The following is a 15571-nucleotide window of genomic DNA, read 5'->3' on the forward strand; positions in this document are numbered from 1 at the left end:
GCGCCTCAGAGAAAAAGGTGGACTATAAATGCAATGAATGAATGAATGAAATATACAAGATTAGTGTGATGACCATTATATCTTGTTCCTTAAAGACGATGATGGTGATGATGATGGTAATAATAATAATAATAATAATAATAATAATAATAATAATAATTATTTTATTATTTATAACCCACCCATCTGACTAAGCTTTCCAGCTCCTCTATCTTTGCTCAGACATTCTGTCATTATTTTACATGGTGTCCCTCTGCAAGTGGTGCTGGCATGTGTGATTTTACCTATGGTCCTTTGATCAGTTACTGTATTCAACTGCACCTTCACAAATAACTTTGTCCCTGTTTGGCTGATCAGAAACCTTTTGGATCATGCTAATTGCTTTAGTTGTCTCTAACAGGGAGTGTAACAGCAAACCTTTATAAACTATAGGATATCAGGCTCACTAGCCTTATTTGATCTGGCAGGGTTCCTGATTTGACCTGCAAGACAGTTTTTTCCCGAGCCATGTCCATCTGCCCACAGCTAGCCTTAGTTTTGGAAGTGAAACTACATAGCTTGACTCCGTATGTAACTCAGGGTTAGGAAAGAGGCCTGAGTTCAGGTGGCTGTCACACTAAAATAAATGTGAACTGTGCTGTTTGACACTGCAGGTTGTCAGGGAACTCCTTTGTGAGGAAAATCCTTACACATGGAAAACTAGTGTGTTGAGGTGAAATGTTTTAGTCTGGCCACTGCCTTGACATACTTACTTTTGACTTGTAGTGAGTGAGTTGTTTTATGTAGCAGAGTGACCAAACATGATACTCCCTCTGCAATCTGAGGTGGTAATAATCTTTATTTATTTGAAAGCATTTATAAACAGCTTAATATTTAAAAATCTGTAAGCTGTGTACAATATTTTTTTAAAAAAATAAATAAAACACAACCTAAATCCAATAAAACAGCAGCATAAAGGCATATAAAAACAAATAAAACAGGGATTAAGGGGATTCTGGCATATAAAACAGGACCTGGCCTTGCTGGTCAGAGAAAGCCTGGGGAAAGGATAAGTCTTGCAGAACATCTAAAGCAATGTTTGAAACTCCCTTTGTTCTAGGCACGTTTTGTGGCAGGAAATTTCATTAGTGCTAGCAGTTTCTGAGCGCAGTACTGTGCCTAAGATTTAAGATTGAAACGGGCACTGAGGGTGTGGGAGGAGAAATTCCTTCCCACTAGAGTTCCAAGAGATCGCTGCAGCATCTGGCAAGCTATTAGGTGCTGCTTCTCAGCTGGCCTTGCAGAAAGGCAGCGTTTCCCTCAGATTGGCTGCCCTTAGGCTAGGAATACAGCTATCTTTTCCCTCCATCCTGTTCCCATCATCTCATCCACTGAAAACGGACAGAGAGCAAAGTTCACACTGCCTTGCCTGGCTCTTTCCTCAAGTGAGTTGTGAAACCCTCCCTCCCATCCCTGTCAGTCCTCCTTGAAACTGCTGGAGGAATGGGCTTGTCTGCTCCTGGAGCAAATTCTGAAAATGTCAGGGACACTCTGCAAAGGAGGGGGGTATCCGGAGAGGAGAGGAGAAGAAAAAGAGGAGAAATCTGGTGATTGCTTGCAGAGAAAGGGAGCATGCAGTGTGATAGCCTGTTTGTTTTTGCATTTCTCTCTCATCTTCAGTGCAGAAGGGGAGGCTCCAGTAAGGGGCTGGGTAAAGAGAATTTAAACCTTTGGTGGAATTTCACACATGTGGGATATGGAAGGAGAACTTCCCATCCAGAGTCCATTTGAAAACCGCTGAGCATCTTGGTGGACCACTTAATGATTTTTCTGTCTGTTTAGCATAGCAACTGCAATGCACTGTGCTTTACAATGTTAAGGAATTCAATCTGTTATGCAATATATAAGCACAAAAGAAGCTATTTGGGCATCGTTTAGGGGGGAAATGGTTGCTTTCAACCCTGTTCTGGATCTGTCTGTTACTTGGAATTAAATCCTAACCAAGTTCAATGGGGTTTCTGCATGGATTGGGGACCTGAAAACGTTCTTTGTATTCTTTTAAACTCTACATGTTTTATTTAGTTTTTAGTTGTCTTGTTTAATGTATGATGTGCTTTTAATTTGAAATATACTAGCCAGTTAGTTATGATTGTTTAAGTAGTGCTTGTTAAAGTGTTAACTATCTCAGACTCTCACAGTGATGCTTAAAAGCAAAACAAATTTTGCTTCGGTGGCCTTCAATGATCCCACTCCAAAATTTGTTTGTGAACTGGACACTCAAGGTACAGTGGTGCCCCGCAAGACGAATGCCTCGCAAGACGAAAAACCCGCAAGACGAAAGGGTTTTTCGGTTTTTGCGTCGCTTCGCTAGACGATTTTCCCTATGGGCTTGCTTCGCAAGACGAAAGCCCGTAGGGAAATATCCGGGGACCTCTTTTAAATGCTGGCGGTGGGGAGCAAAGCCTTCCCCCCCCCCTCCGGACTTCAGAAGAGGTCCAGGAAGGCCGGCGGGGGCCGAAAAGTTTTGCTCCCCACCACCAGCATTTTAAAAGAGGTCCGGGATAGCAGGGAAGGGCTTCCCGCTATCCCGGACGGCTTTTGAAGGCGGGCGGGGGGCAAAAGTCTTTGCTCCCCCCTGCCTGCCTTCTGCGGAAAGCGGGAAGGCAGCGCTGCGTTTTCCGCTCTCCCGGGAAGGCAGGCAGGGGGGACAAAGACTTTTGCCCCCCGCCCGCCTTCGGAAGAGGTCCAGGACCTCTTCCGAAGGCGGGCGGGGGGCAAAAGTCTTTGTCCCCCCTGCCTGCCTTCCCGGGGGCTTTTAAATCGCCCCGGGACTGTCCCGGGGCAATTTAAAAGCCCCTGACGGCTTTTGAAGGCAGGCGGGGGGGAGCAAAGACTTTTGCCCCCCGCCAGCCTTCAGAAGAGGTCCAGGAAGGCCGGCGGGGGCGAAAGGCTTTGCTCCCCACCGCCAGCATTTTAAAAGCGGTCCGGGATAGCAGGGAAGCGCTTCCCGCTATCCCGGACGGCTTTTGAAGGCAGGCGGGGGGAGTAAAGACTTTTGCCCCCCGCCAGCCTTCAGAAGAGGTCCTGGACCTCTTCCGAAGGCGGGCGGGGGGCAAAAGTCTTTGTCCCCCCTGCCTGCCTTCCGCGGAAAGCGGGAAGGCAGCGCTGTGTTTTCCGCTCTCCCGGGAAGGCAGGCAGGGGGGGAGCAAAGACTTTTGCCCCCCGCCCGCCTTCGGAAGAGGTCCTGGACCTCTTCTGAAGGCGGGCAGGGGGCAAAAGTCTTTGCTCCCCCCCCCCCGCCTGCCTTCAAAAGCCGTCCGGAGGCTTTTAAATCGCCCCGGGACAGTCCCGGGGCGATTTAAAAGCCACCGTGAAGGCAGGCAGGGGGGACAAAGACTTTTGCCCCCCGCCCGCCTTTGGAAGAGGTCCAGGCCTTCCCGGGGGCTTTTAAATCGCCCCGGACAGCCTCCGCTGTCCCGGGGTTTTTTAAAATGCTGGCGGGCGGCAGCGAACGCTTCGCTGCCGCCCGCCAGCATTCTAAAAAACCCCGGGACAGTGGAGGCAGTCCGGGGTGATCTTAAAATGCTGGCGGGCGGCAGCGAAGGCTTCGCTGCCGCCCGCCAGCATTCTAAAAAACCCCGGGACAGCGGAGGTCCTGGACCTCTTCCGAAGGCGGGCGGGGGGCAAAAGTCTTTGTCCCCCCTGCCTGCCTTCCAGGACCTCTTCCGAAGGCGGGCGGGGGGCAAAAGTCTTTGTCCCCCCTGCCTGCCTTCCCAGGGGCTTTTAAATCGCCCCGGGACTGTCTTAAATCGCCCCGGGGCTGCCTTCGCTGCCGCCCGCCAGCATTTTAAAAAACCCCGGGACAAAATACACAATACTGCCCTTTCACTTCCATTCTGCATCTCAGTAGTTTCTGAATCTTTTGCACATACATATTGAAAATTGAATAGGCAAAATGGTCAGATTTGACCCATGCTAAGTTTTTTACATTCATCTTGGCTCACTAAATATCAGCCTAGACATCACAGCACACCCTCATTGCTTTTTAGCCCAGTCTCTTGACCTGTTTGCAGATGTTGAGAGCGAGTGAACTGAGGGGTAGAAAAGCTAACGTGAATTCTAATTTGCATCTGTAATTGTACTCAGTACAGCATACATAAAGTTAAATCAGTTTTGTTTTTTTACTGGGGAAATGTTAATCCAAAGTCAGGAAATGAAGCCATCCTTAAAATAAAGTGTGAACTTCACCCCCAAAGGTACACTCTCCCATTGCTTCCCAAGACGGACGGATGCCAAACAGGGGCATCCAATGAAGCTGAGTATTGGAAGGTTTAGGACAGACAAAAAACTTTTCCGCACAGCCCATAGTTAAACTGTGGAATTCACTTAACACAGGAAGCATTGATGGCAACTAACTAGGATGGCTTTAAAAGAGGATTCAACATTTGTGGAGGAGAGGGCTATCAGTGGCTAGAAGCCACTGGAAACTGCTGGAAACTGCAGGAGGGGAGAGAGCTTTTGTGCTCAGGTCCTGCTAGGCAGGTTTCCCATAGCCGTATGATTGACCACTGTGAGAACAGGATCCTGGACCACTGACCTGATCCAGAAGACTCCTCTTAAATTTTCATGTTCATCCTGCTTCTTACTTTTGCCTCTTGCGGCAGCAGTGTTCCACTGACATAAGTATAGGCAATGACCGGTTTGCATGGGAGTTATGTTTCTAATCCCCACATGCGTTGGCTGAGTGCACACAAGCCTGCTCCTGCCCTGTTCTGCCCCCTTTGCCAGCCACTTCCAGGTCGTTGTGATACATGATGTAGCGGTCACGTGTCAATCAGACGTGTATCATTCATTGCCTGTATATGTTAGTATAATGTTCTGCAGTAGCATCTCCATACAAGTGTAAATCTACTAGAGCAGTGATATGTTCTGGCACATCCTTATCCAGTTGCAGTAACGAAAGGATAGAAATGTGCTGTTAAACTTTTCTTGATTGATTTACCAAACTGATTAAAGCTTGCAAACCTAACTTTCTTTAGAAAATGAAATGTGTATTATTTAAATGGAAAACTTGAATAACATTCATTTTTGTCAAACTTCTGCCTAAGTAAATCTGTTTCAGGTAATTCACTTGATTTTTGAGAGACAGAAAGTCCATGATCTATTTTGGTGGAAATACCCCAGAGAGGTTGTGAACATCAGTCATGTTATTCATGTTTTATATTTAATAGCAGCACCTGCAGAACAATATCTTCAAGAGAAGTTGCCCGATGAAGTGGTTCTGAAAATCTTCTCATACTTGCTGGAGCAAGATCTTTGTAGAGCAGCTTGTGTATGTAAGCGCTTCAGTGAGCTGGCTAATGATCCAATTTTGTGGTAAGTGAAAAGGTATTTTTGATTATCCTGAAGTATGTTATATATGCCGTACACAATAGAAAAATTGAATTCATGAATATGTTTTCTAATTATTTTGAACAAAAGCAGGTACTTACTTGAATTACATTTCTGTTGCACTCACCTGAAGTTGCACTATTATTTTTCTGTAGCTCGTGCCTCCTGTTTTGATTCTGGTTATATAGGGTTCTTCTTGCAATCTGCCATCTTACAAAAAAAATTGTTTATTTAGAATACTTTACATCCTACATTAAAGTCTGAAGAGGCTCTCAAAACATCTTACAAAAGATGTAATAAAAGTTACAGTTCAAGCCTGGCATCAGGAACAGAAATAGCGTGGTGTCCCTGTGGTGCCAGGATTATAAAGGTGATATTCCCTGCCCCTGTCCTTGGCCAGCCTTGGTCTTGCCCTTCACCCTTTGAAGATGAGCAGGTGAAATTCACTCGGCCCATAATGGAGGCAAGTCTTCTCTTGCTTGCAGGTGGCACAATTGATTTGTGCCTGCATAATTGTTGAAATACACTTTAAAATATGCAGATGTTGTTTGCCATATGTTCCCATTCACAAAGTGGATTTTTGCTTGTTTGTTTTGCTTGGCTCAGGTTTTTCAGTACCCCCAAGTATGCTCCAAGCCTTGTAAATAATACCAGCCATATATATGCTTTACGTTTCTTACTGCTACCATGCAACTCCTTGCCAACTTCTTCCCTCTAAAAGCTCTAGAATCAGGCATGTTTGTTCAAGTAAATTTAAAATACATCAATCTCTTTAACACTTGGATTTTACTGATGGAGACGGGTTGATGAATAGAAAAGTCTAAAAATGGGACACCTCCCACCTAACAGTCAAAGCCTGCTTATCTCATCAAAGAAACACTTGTCTTAGGATTTACATCCTCCAATTTATGAATGGTTCGAGGTAACTAAGAATTGAATAAAGCAGCATAATAAAAACAGCAACAGGTAGGATAAAGATAAAATTTACAAACCAGGGGCCATTAAAACAAAACACAAAAATGGTGAGCAGATTAAAACATACATCAGAGGCCTCTAAAAGCCTGGGGTAATAAGACAGATTTCACCTTGTACCTAAAATGGTAACAAAGGTACCAGTCTTACAAGCTTAAGGAATTCCAGCACATAGCAAGCCAGGCCACATGCGGGATAGAATGCCAAGGTGTGCGGTTTGGGCTGCTGTTCAGACCTTCATTGCGGGAGGCGGGTAGTTTCCAAATAGCAGCTAAGGAGCATGCCTAGGCATTTATTCTTGCAGAATGCACTCCTCCATATACCATTATATATGTGCTTAATATATGGCAGCGATGGGGAACTTATGGCACTCTAGATGTTGCTGGACTACAGCTCCCATCTTTCTTAACCATGGACCATGTTGACTGAAGCTGATGGGAGTTGGAGGCAAACTATATAAAGGGCCACTGATGCCCCATCCCTAGAACATGGCTTGGTGAAGTATCTCTGGATACAGTTAAGGATGCCGGATGGAGCACATCGTTCGTTTTTATATAAGGATGTTGTTATTCCTGTTAAAAAGTCACAGAGTGAGAAATGGTGCTAAATTTGACGCTGTTCAGTAAAATCCTTCTATGCTGTTAAGTACATGTTTAAAACTTTGCTCACACCTAGACACTTACCCAAATAACAGTGCACATCTGGAAACCTTGTTACTCTTAATTACTATGTTTTTATCTTAAGTGATAATTCCCAAACTTGTTTAAAATAGGCAGCTCTCTTTGCTTGTCTGCTGTGTTCAATGGGAAATAAACAGTTAGCAACAGCTTGAACATTGCTGAAAGTACCACTTTCAAGTTTCCAAATTTTTTAATGTAATTTTTGATCCATCCGGTTTATACCTTTGTTCTGTTAAAGTCTATTCACACTTCTGTATTCTGGGTGTCTTTGTTTAGGAAACGACTCTACATGGAAGTATTTGAGTATACACGTCCAATGATGCACCCTGAACCTGGTAAATTTTATCAGATAAATCCAGAGGAGTATGAACACCCAAATCCCTGGAAGGAAAGCTTTCAGCAACTGGTATGAATGCCTTTTCAAAAGCTTCCGCATGGTATTTCATGTTGTTTTAGAATGTTTTAAATGCTGAAAGGGGTGGAGGGGGGAGGTATGTGGTAATTCCCCCTTTTCCTCCTTATGGCCTGGTGAGCATTTGGACTTCTCCTTTTTTTCGGAATCTTTTCCCACTTCAGTTAGAGTGCCTTCATTGAGATCTCAATTCAGTCTCTGCTTCAAAATCAGCACCTCAAATTATTTACATTTGAGGTTCTCCAGCTCTCTGTGCCAACTATACTTCCTCATTCTAATCTGACCTTAATTCTCCCATACAAATTCATCTTACCTTGTTCTTCCACTTTTTGTTCTTCTGCCATAAGACTCCTCATGCTTCAGCAGTGCAACTGTCCTTAGCAAGATTTCTCCTCGTGAACGAGGCATTGGCCTGATTCTCATGTCATAGTAAACATAGTTTAAAAACAAACTATGGTTTTATGTAAATGAATTGCATGCTGGTCAAAAGTTTCTGGGGCACTCCTGGTGCAACTGTACTGCAGATGAAACAAGCAAGAGGCCAACTTGTGCTGTCTGACTTAGCACCATGAGTGGTTCAGACTTAGTGTAGAACACTGGCACCACTGTCCAGAGTCATTGTGGGAAGGTGAGACAGAATACAGACTGTAACTAAGTTTGTCTATAATTACAATCAAGACCAGAAAGCATAATTTCAGGGACAGAAGACATTTAAATCACTGGATGAGGAGATGAGTGTTGAATCAAGTACAACAAAGTATCTGAAGGAAAATGAGGATGTGCCAAGATTGCTGCAATCTTGTAATCTACAAAACATGGTGGATCTACATTTTCTCTGTGTTGTGTATGCCCCATCCTGCTTTTTAGCAATGTAGTTCTTGGACATTTGTCATCTTCTGGAATGAGGTATAGAAACTGAGGAAAATGACGTAGCTCAGGGTTACAGATTTGATTGGAAGGCAAAGTCTTCAATAAGATTCAGTTTCCCTTCTGTTGGCAAAAGTACAGCTTTTTCAGTTGTACCTGAAGCAAGCGACAGATCTTGGACTCTAGATCCACCTACTGAGCATGGTTAATATGAGTGCTCTGAACTCTTTTGAGGAGCTTTGCAATGCTACACTTGTGTGTGCCGTCTGTCTCTCTTTTTTAAAATGTAACCCATAGGTCGTGCTTCATTGTAGGCTTACCTCAAAATGCTTTCCCCCTCCATTTTCAGTATAAAGGAGCTCATGTAAAGCCAGGATTTGCTGAACATTTCTACAGTAACCCAGCAAGATACAAAGGAAGAGAAAACATGTTGGTAAGTTTTTCTGAATCACTTCAAATGAACATTGACATGCCTTTCCTGTGGCTATTTGTCTTACAACTGCTTCTTGTTTTCTTCTAGTATTATGACACAATTGAAGATGCATTAGGTGGGGTTCAAGAAGCTCACTTTGATGGACTTATCTTTGTTCATTCTGGCATATACACGGACGAGTGGATATACATTGAATCTCCAATCACCATGATTGGTGCAGGTATTTAATTTGAAAGGAATCCCAGTATCAGTAGATAAAGTTCTGTTCTTTCTTGAATGTTTCTGGATAGCAGGGAAAGAAAAGGAAGCATGGATGATGTGACTCCAGATGGGCGGGGTATAAATAATATATTATTATTATTATTATTATTATTATTATTATTATTATTATACAGCCTATCACTTTGCGTTTCAACTTATGGGACTTCCTTTATGTCATGCTGAAGGCGGCTTCATTGTAGGCTTACCTCAAAATGCTTTCCCCCTCCATTTTCAGTATAAAGAAGACAAGATTTACATATTTACCAACATAACAAAAGTCATAAACAATAAATAAAACACATCAAAAGGTACACAACCAAATGGGGGGAAAAAATTCAATTTAAAAGGACATAAAAAATAAAAACAATTTTAAAAAGGAGCCCCCTCTATCGAGCAGAAGCAACAACAGTCCTTTATGGAGCCAGTCAGGCCCTGCCCCAAGCCAAGAGGCAGGGCAGATCCCTTCCAGCTCCCAGCAGGTTAGCCCCAACTTGTTTAGCCCCAAAGATCATGGCAAAACTCACTCTCAGCCCTGAATGGTGCAGCTGACTTGTTTCTGCTTAGGTAAAGGTCACAAACTACAGAACAATTGCCCAAGCAGAATGAATGCCAATCTACAGCTAATGAATGTGTTTGTTCTTCTGTCTGTGGTGATGATACATAAGGTGTGTATCTAATGCTGTAGAAAGATATATAATTACTAGAGCGATTACTTGCAGACAAACAATGTTAATCAAAAGAAAATACTCTTTCAGTTAGATGACAGCAGGCGTACAGGAACTAACTACTGTGGCAGCAGGGCTGTGATTCTCCATGAATCTGGAGCCCAACCATGTTGCTCACTTTTCTCTTAGCTTGTCGGTTAAAAGAGCTCCTTCCCTGAGAGAGAACTATGGTATTTGATTTCTTTTTTCATATTAGTTGGTGTCTGTGTGGTGTGTTTGCCTATTCCCTTTTAACCAGCTATTTAAAGTTGGCTTGTTCTGCTTTATTTATTTGCAGCATTTTTCTAGAAAGCGTGCACAATATTTTTAAACCATAAAACATAGCTGTCAACGTTTCCCTTTTTTAAAGGGAAATTCCCTTATTCCGAATAGGCTTCCTCGCAAGAAAAGAGGAAAGTTGACAGCTATGCATAAAATAAAAATAATCGTAACATGAACAGAAAATCGAACACTGACTAAAACAATGTCAGAATAAAGCCAGTAGGGCCCAAGGTCTAAAATCATTCAAACGGTGCCTAGCGAAATAAAAATGTCTTCACGGCACACCAAAAAGACTACACTGTTAGGTGTCAGGTGAGCTTCCACTGAAAAGTTTTCTTTGCTAGCCATGTGTCTGCAGGGACACTTCAAACAAGGGCCTCTGAAGATGTTCTTAGGGTCTATGCAGGTATTTGTGAGCAGAGATAACCCCATAAGTTTGTGTTTGGCCCAGAAATGAACTGGAAGCCAGTGCAAACGATGAAGTAGTTGTGTAATATGAGCTTATTGACCAGTTTTGCTGCTCTGTGTTTGATAATCTGAACTTTCTGGACCATGTTCAGAGGCAGTGCAGCTATGGTAAGCCAAGCAAGTTGTTACGAGATGCAGTTGGTAGGTCAGCCTGAGATGATGTGAGGTGCTTTGAGACCGCATACCTTTTCAGCAACAATACTGGATGCAAGAGCACAGTTGGTCTACGAATCTGATCCCTTGGGGGAAGTTCAGCCCCCTCCAAAACAAGTTGGATACCATTCATCTGGGGCAATCAACAGTATTTACATCTTGTTTGGATTTACTATAACCACTTTGCTCACAAGTATTAAGAGGAGAAATTCTAAAGCTGCATGAAATAAATATTTTCTATACTGAATCTAGCTTGTAGGTCCTTTCATTCTGATTGATACTTAAGTTGCAAACTTGCACTTCCGCCATCAAAATGAGAATGTTAGATTGTGGCTTTCTGCTCCCCCTGCTGGCTTCCTAAGAATAGCACACGTGTTCTTGAAAAAAACAACTGACTGCTTCAACCAACTCAATACAGTCGTACCTTGGTTCTGGAACAGAATGCGTTCCAGAAGTCTGTTTGACCAAGATGCGGCTTCTAATTGGCTGCAGGAGTGTTCTGCAGCCAATCGGAAGCCACGCCAGACATTCAGCATCCGAAAATCATTTGAAATCCGGAACACTCACTTTCGATCGTTCGGGAGACGAAACATACAAGTTGCTAGGCATTTGGCAACCAAGGTACGATTGTATATTGGTTTACACTAATTTGGATACTAGTAAATTTTGGTGTTCATTTGTTGTAAACTGCCTTAAAAAAATAATAATGAAGAAGTGTGTAAAAAGGTTTTGGAGAAATAAGGAGCTATTAATTAGCATTAAATGACTTGCAATTTATTCAAGAAAGCTAATATTTTAGATTCATAGTTAAAAATAGAAACAGGGATCTGTTGTCTGTGAGGGATGCTTTAGTAGTATTCTGCATGACTGATCATTCATTGAGCAGGGATTGGACTAGATGACCACCAAGGTCGCTTCCTTGCACATCCCTGATGGTCTAGTGCAGGGGTTGGCAAGGTTTACCTCGCCTGGGCCGGTTCACTCCAATGGAAATCCCTCTGTGGGCTGGATTGTGAGTGTGCGCGCCCATGATTTCTGGCATCTGCGCATGCACTGATGCAATTTCCAGTGCCGCGGAAGCAAGTCCCTGCACCACGCTGTTCTGGTTTAGCGCAACGCGTGGGGACTCGCCAAGTGGGTGGCTTGGTTCGGGGGCGGCTTGTGGACCGGTTAAATGGCCCTCGTGGGCCGCTTGTGGCCCATGGGCCTTAGGTTGCCGACCCCTGGTCTAGTGGTCAGGATTTGGCGCTCTCACCAAGTTCCCTTCCCACTCCATAATTCTATGAGTCTAATTTAAAGTATAACATTAAAGCAGATTCTTCAGCAGATACATAATGATTGTTCTAGAAATCACAGTTGACACCTTATTCTATTAGCTTTTAACTGAAGAAATGTTTCCATCTAAAACCTGGGAGTTTGTCTGCTGAGAATTGGACTTCGATAAAACTTAACAGAAAGATCCTTCTATTTCTTGTAAACTGAACTTACTGAATGAATCTGAGACTGAATGTCTGTACTTATAGAGCCAGAACTGTTATCCTGAGTCACAATGGAAGTATAAAGCTTATTGCTGGAACAACGTAATTGTAGGTTGTATTGGAAATATGCTGTGCATTTTCAACCTTCAGCTTTAGTATTGTTTCCCCCGCCAGCACCCGGGAAAGTGGCAGATAAGGTCATTATAGAAAACACAAGAGATTCAACCTTTGTCTTCATGGAGGGATCTGAGGATGCTTACGTTGGTTATATGACAATCAGGGTAAGAAACACGGGAGCAAGCACTTAAGCTGAAATTACTTGAGTTGAAAGAAATGGATGGCTTGTAACGAGTTTTATTGTATTTACTTTCAGTTTAACCCTGATGATAAATCTGCACAACATCACAATGCCCACCACTGCTTAGAGATTACAGTTAACTGCAGCCCAATAATAGACCATTGTATTATTCGAAGTACTTGTACAGGTTAGTAATTGCTCTGTTAAAACTGTCATGAAGTAACAGGTGTACAAGATGCACAAGGGCTGGAGACCAAACGACTAGGCACCTGCCCCCGATGGTGATCAGCCATCCAGCCGTGCCTTCTCCTGCCCATCACTACTGGAATTGGGAGGCATCTTGACCACACCCTTCTACCTGCCCTCCCAGAATCATTAACCCACCACCATTCACCCAATATGCAGCTGGGGGATTGGACCACAGAATAGTAAACTAAGACCCAGTACTACACATGTCCCACACCATCAGACGTAGATGTTAAATCTCCTAGCTACTCTCCTCCCTCTGCCTCTCCCCCTGTTCTTCCACTAAGGAAGAACTCCACAGGTCCTAGACCACACCTGCATCCACACAAACACTCCTACCTGCAGCTAGATGATACACGGGTCAAACAGCTGTTGTAACGCGCTCACACACACACACACACACACACACACACTTGAAGAGCAAATCAGGCAAGGACCAGGATGGTGCAAACTCAGCCCCCGCTCCCCAACTCCTTGTTTCTCTGTGGGTCTGTTCACATGGTGTAGCTGTGAGCAAGCGAGGTAATGAATTAGCTGGCTTGGCCAAGGGCATGCACTGGCCACACAACCCATCCTAAGCCCTCTGCTTTGGCTCAGGATTCATCTGAAGCCATTTCATGCCCCTGCTATCTAGTTTATCCTGAAAGCTTAAGCCAAGATAATTGGCAAGAACCTAGCCAAGTTCATTCAGTGTTTCCAAGTTACTTCATTTTCTTTTATTATTTTTAATGGATGATGAAGTTGTAGGTCTCTTATGAAGGCAGATCTAATTCCAGTTTTAAAATGTAAATGTTGTTTCCTCTTCAGTTGGTTCTGCAGTCTGTGTTAGTGGTCAAGGAGCTTGTCCCACTATCAAGCATTGCAACATCAGTGATTGTGAAAATGTTGGTCTCTACATTACAGATCACGCACAGGTGAACACCCTTTCCCACCCCACCCCCATTTTTTCCACCTTGCAAAAATAAAATTGCCTGATCCATCTTCAATTCACACTATTTTCTGATATTTTAGGGAATATATGAGGACAATGAGATCTCCAATAATGCATTAGCTGGGATTTGGGTCAAAAACCACGGAAACCCTATTATTAGAAGGAATCATATTCACCATGGGCGCGATGTTGGTGTTTTCACGTTTGACCACGGCATGGTAATGTATACTTTTCCTTTTGAGGGGAGCTTGTGGGGTGTGCATATTTCTGTGGGGAAAGTGAGTGTTAAAGCAGCTTGTTTTTGTCCACCTGTTTCCAGCGTTGATGGTTTCTCTTTTGCATGGCCCTCAAGTAAATAATGTACACTGGAGACTATTGAGACCCAGAGCAGAAGTAATGCCTGGTTAGAAGACTGGGAATGTGTAGCAGGTTCCCTCATCCATGTGAATGCCTGCCTCCATTGCCTTACTAGCATAATCTTTGGCAAAGTGCTACATCTTCACAAGTGCTGGCTACCATTACTTTTTAAACCAGGATTTAGAATGGGTGTTTCAGCTGCTTCGTGTATGTCAGCTGCTTGGCACACTAGGTACTAAAAAATTGGTACTGTGTTCCTAAACCAGAAAGACAATACCTCCTTGAAAGCAGGCCACTGAAATTCTGACATTCATGCCACCTCCTGCCCCGCAGGCTAGGTTTTATAATTGGATTTGGAGGTTAGGTGTAGGATTGATATGGAAAAGTGTCTTCTATCCATCACTTGTCTCTTCATACATCTTCAACAATGATGATCACAAGATCATTTTTCTTTGGAGACCTCCCTCAATCTTTGGTTGGTGCATTACATTCAGCTACTTTCCACAACATATTTCAAAAACTGGGAACAGAATTCCAATTACGCAGAGATTCTTGATGTTTTATTTTCAGCTTGCCCTTCACCTGCTGCTTTGTTCTGAAATTATTGTTTTCCAGTGTTTGCGTTAGTACTTGTTAGGGCTGATTTACATTTGCAGGATATACTTGACATATTATTATTTGTTTTAGTTTTGTTAAAGTTTATTTTACTAGACAAAGGGCATGACAAATCCATACAATCACAAACAGTATAAAATATAACACAAACAACTTCAAATAAAAATAGTAACTAGAAATTATGAGAGAGGCGATAACAGAGGAACCACCATGGCTACACTAACTGAGTTTCAATTTAGTCCTCTGAATTCTCCTTACAATTTACAGCTCCTTTTTTGCCACCAGAGCCAAAAAGACCTCTTATGTGTCACTACAGCATTGTTGTTACTCAGCAGCCACTTTCCTGTATAAACGGGTTTTAGAAAGCTCCGCCTCGGATCTGTGTACAATGGCAATTGCTCCATATGAAAGAAGATGTTTGCCATGAGGCATCAATGTGGCAAAATCACCAGGTGTAGATGATCCTCAGATGATCCTCCTTCCAACTACAATTCTATGATTCTCTGGTTAATCTATGGCTAGTAGATATAAGGCAAAATAAAGCCACAGCTCATTGGACTGGCTTGCTTTTATTAACTATAGGGAAGATTAACCACAGTGTAGGGTTTGAAAGTAGGGACGCGGGTGGCACTGTGGGTAAAACCTCAGCACCTAGGACTTGCCGATCGCATGGTCGGCGGTTCGAATCCCCGCGGCGGGGTGAGCTCCCGTCGTTCGGTCCCAGCTCCTGCCCACCTAGCAGTTCAAAAGCACCCTTAAGTGCAAGTAGATAAATAGCTACCGCTTTATAGCAGGAAGGTAAACGGCGTTCCCGTGTGCTGCTCTGGTGCCGGTTCGCCAGAGCAGCTTCGTCACGCTGGCCACGTGACCCGGAAGTGTCTGCGGACAGCGCTGGCTCCCGGCCTCTAGAGTGAGATGAGCGCACAACCCTAGAGTCTGTCAAGACTGGCCCGTACAGGCAGGGGTACCTTTACCTTTAGGGTTTGAAAAGCACACAACTTCAGTCTAAAGCCTTCTTATCCCATAGTTGTTACAGATGGGGTA

General features: G+C 43.5%; 1 protein-coding gene across 2 annotated transcripts in view; it reads left to right on the top strand.

Moving 5' to 3' along the window:
* Window positions 1-15571, top strand: part of FBXO11 (F-box protein 11) — a 70595-nt gene that overhangs the window by 43026 nt on the left and 11998 nt on the right. Inside the window, exons 4-11 of one of the 2 annotated variants that reach the window (XM_081903854.1) lie at window positions 5211-5355; window positions 7299-7428; window positions 8651-8734; window positions 8822-8954; window positions 12255-12361; window positions 12454-12565; window positions 13432-13538; window positions 13636-13773. In XM_081903854.1, coding sequence (XP_081759980.1) covers window positions 5211-5355; window positions 7299-7428; window positions 8651-8734; window positions 8822-8954; window positions 12255-12361; window positions 12454-12565; window positions 13432-13538; window positions 13636-13773 — 956 coding nt within the window. The remainder of the gene's footprint in view (window positions 1-5210; window positions 5356-7298; window positions 7429-8650; window positions 8735-8821; window positions 8955-12254; window positions 12362-12453; window positions 12566-13431; window positions 13539-13635; window positions 13774-15571) is intronic. The other variant, XM_081903855.1, reaches the window with a different exon arrangement.

Source organism: Podarcis melisellensis, assembly GCF_964234715.1.
Source record: "Podarcis melisellensis genome assembly, chromosome: 3".
NCBI lineage: Eukaryota > Metazoa > Chordata > Lepidosauria > Squamata > Lacertidae > Podarcis > Podarcis melisellensis.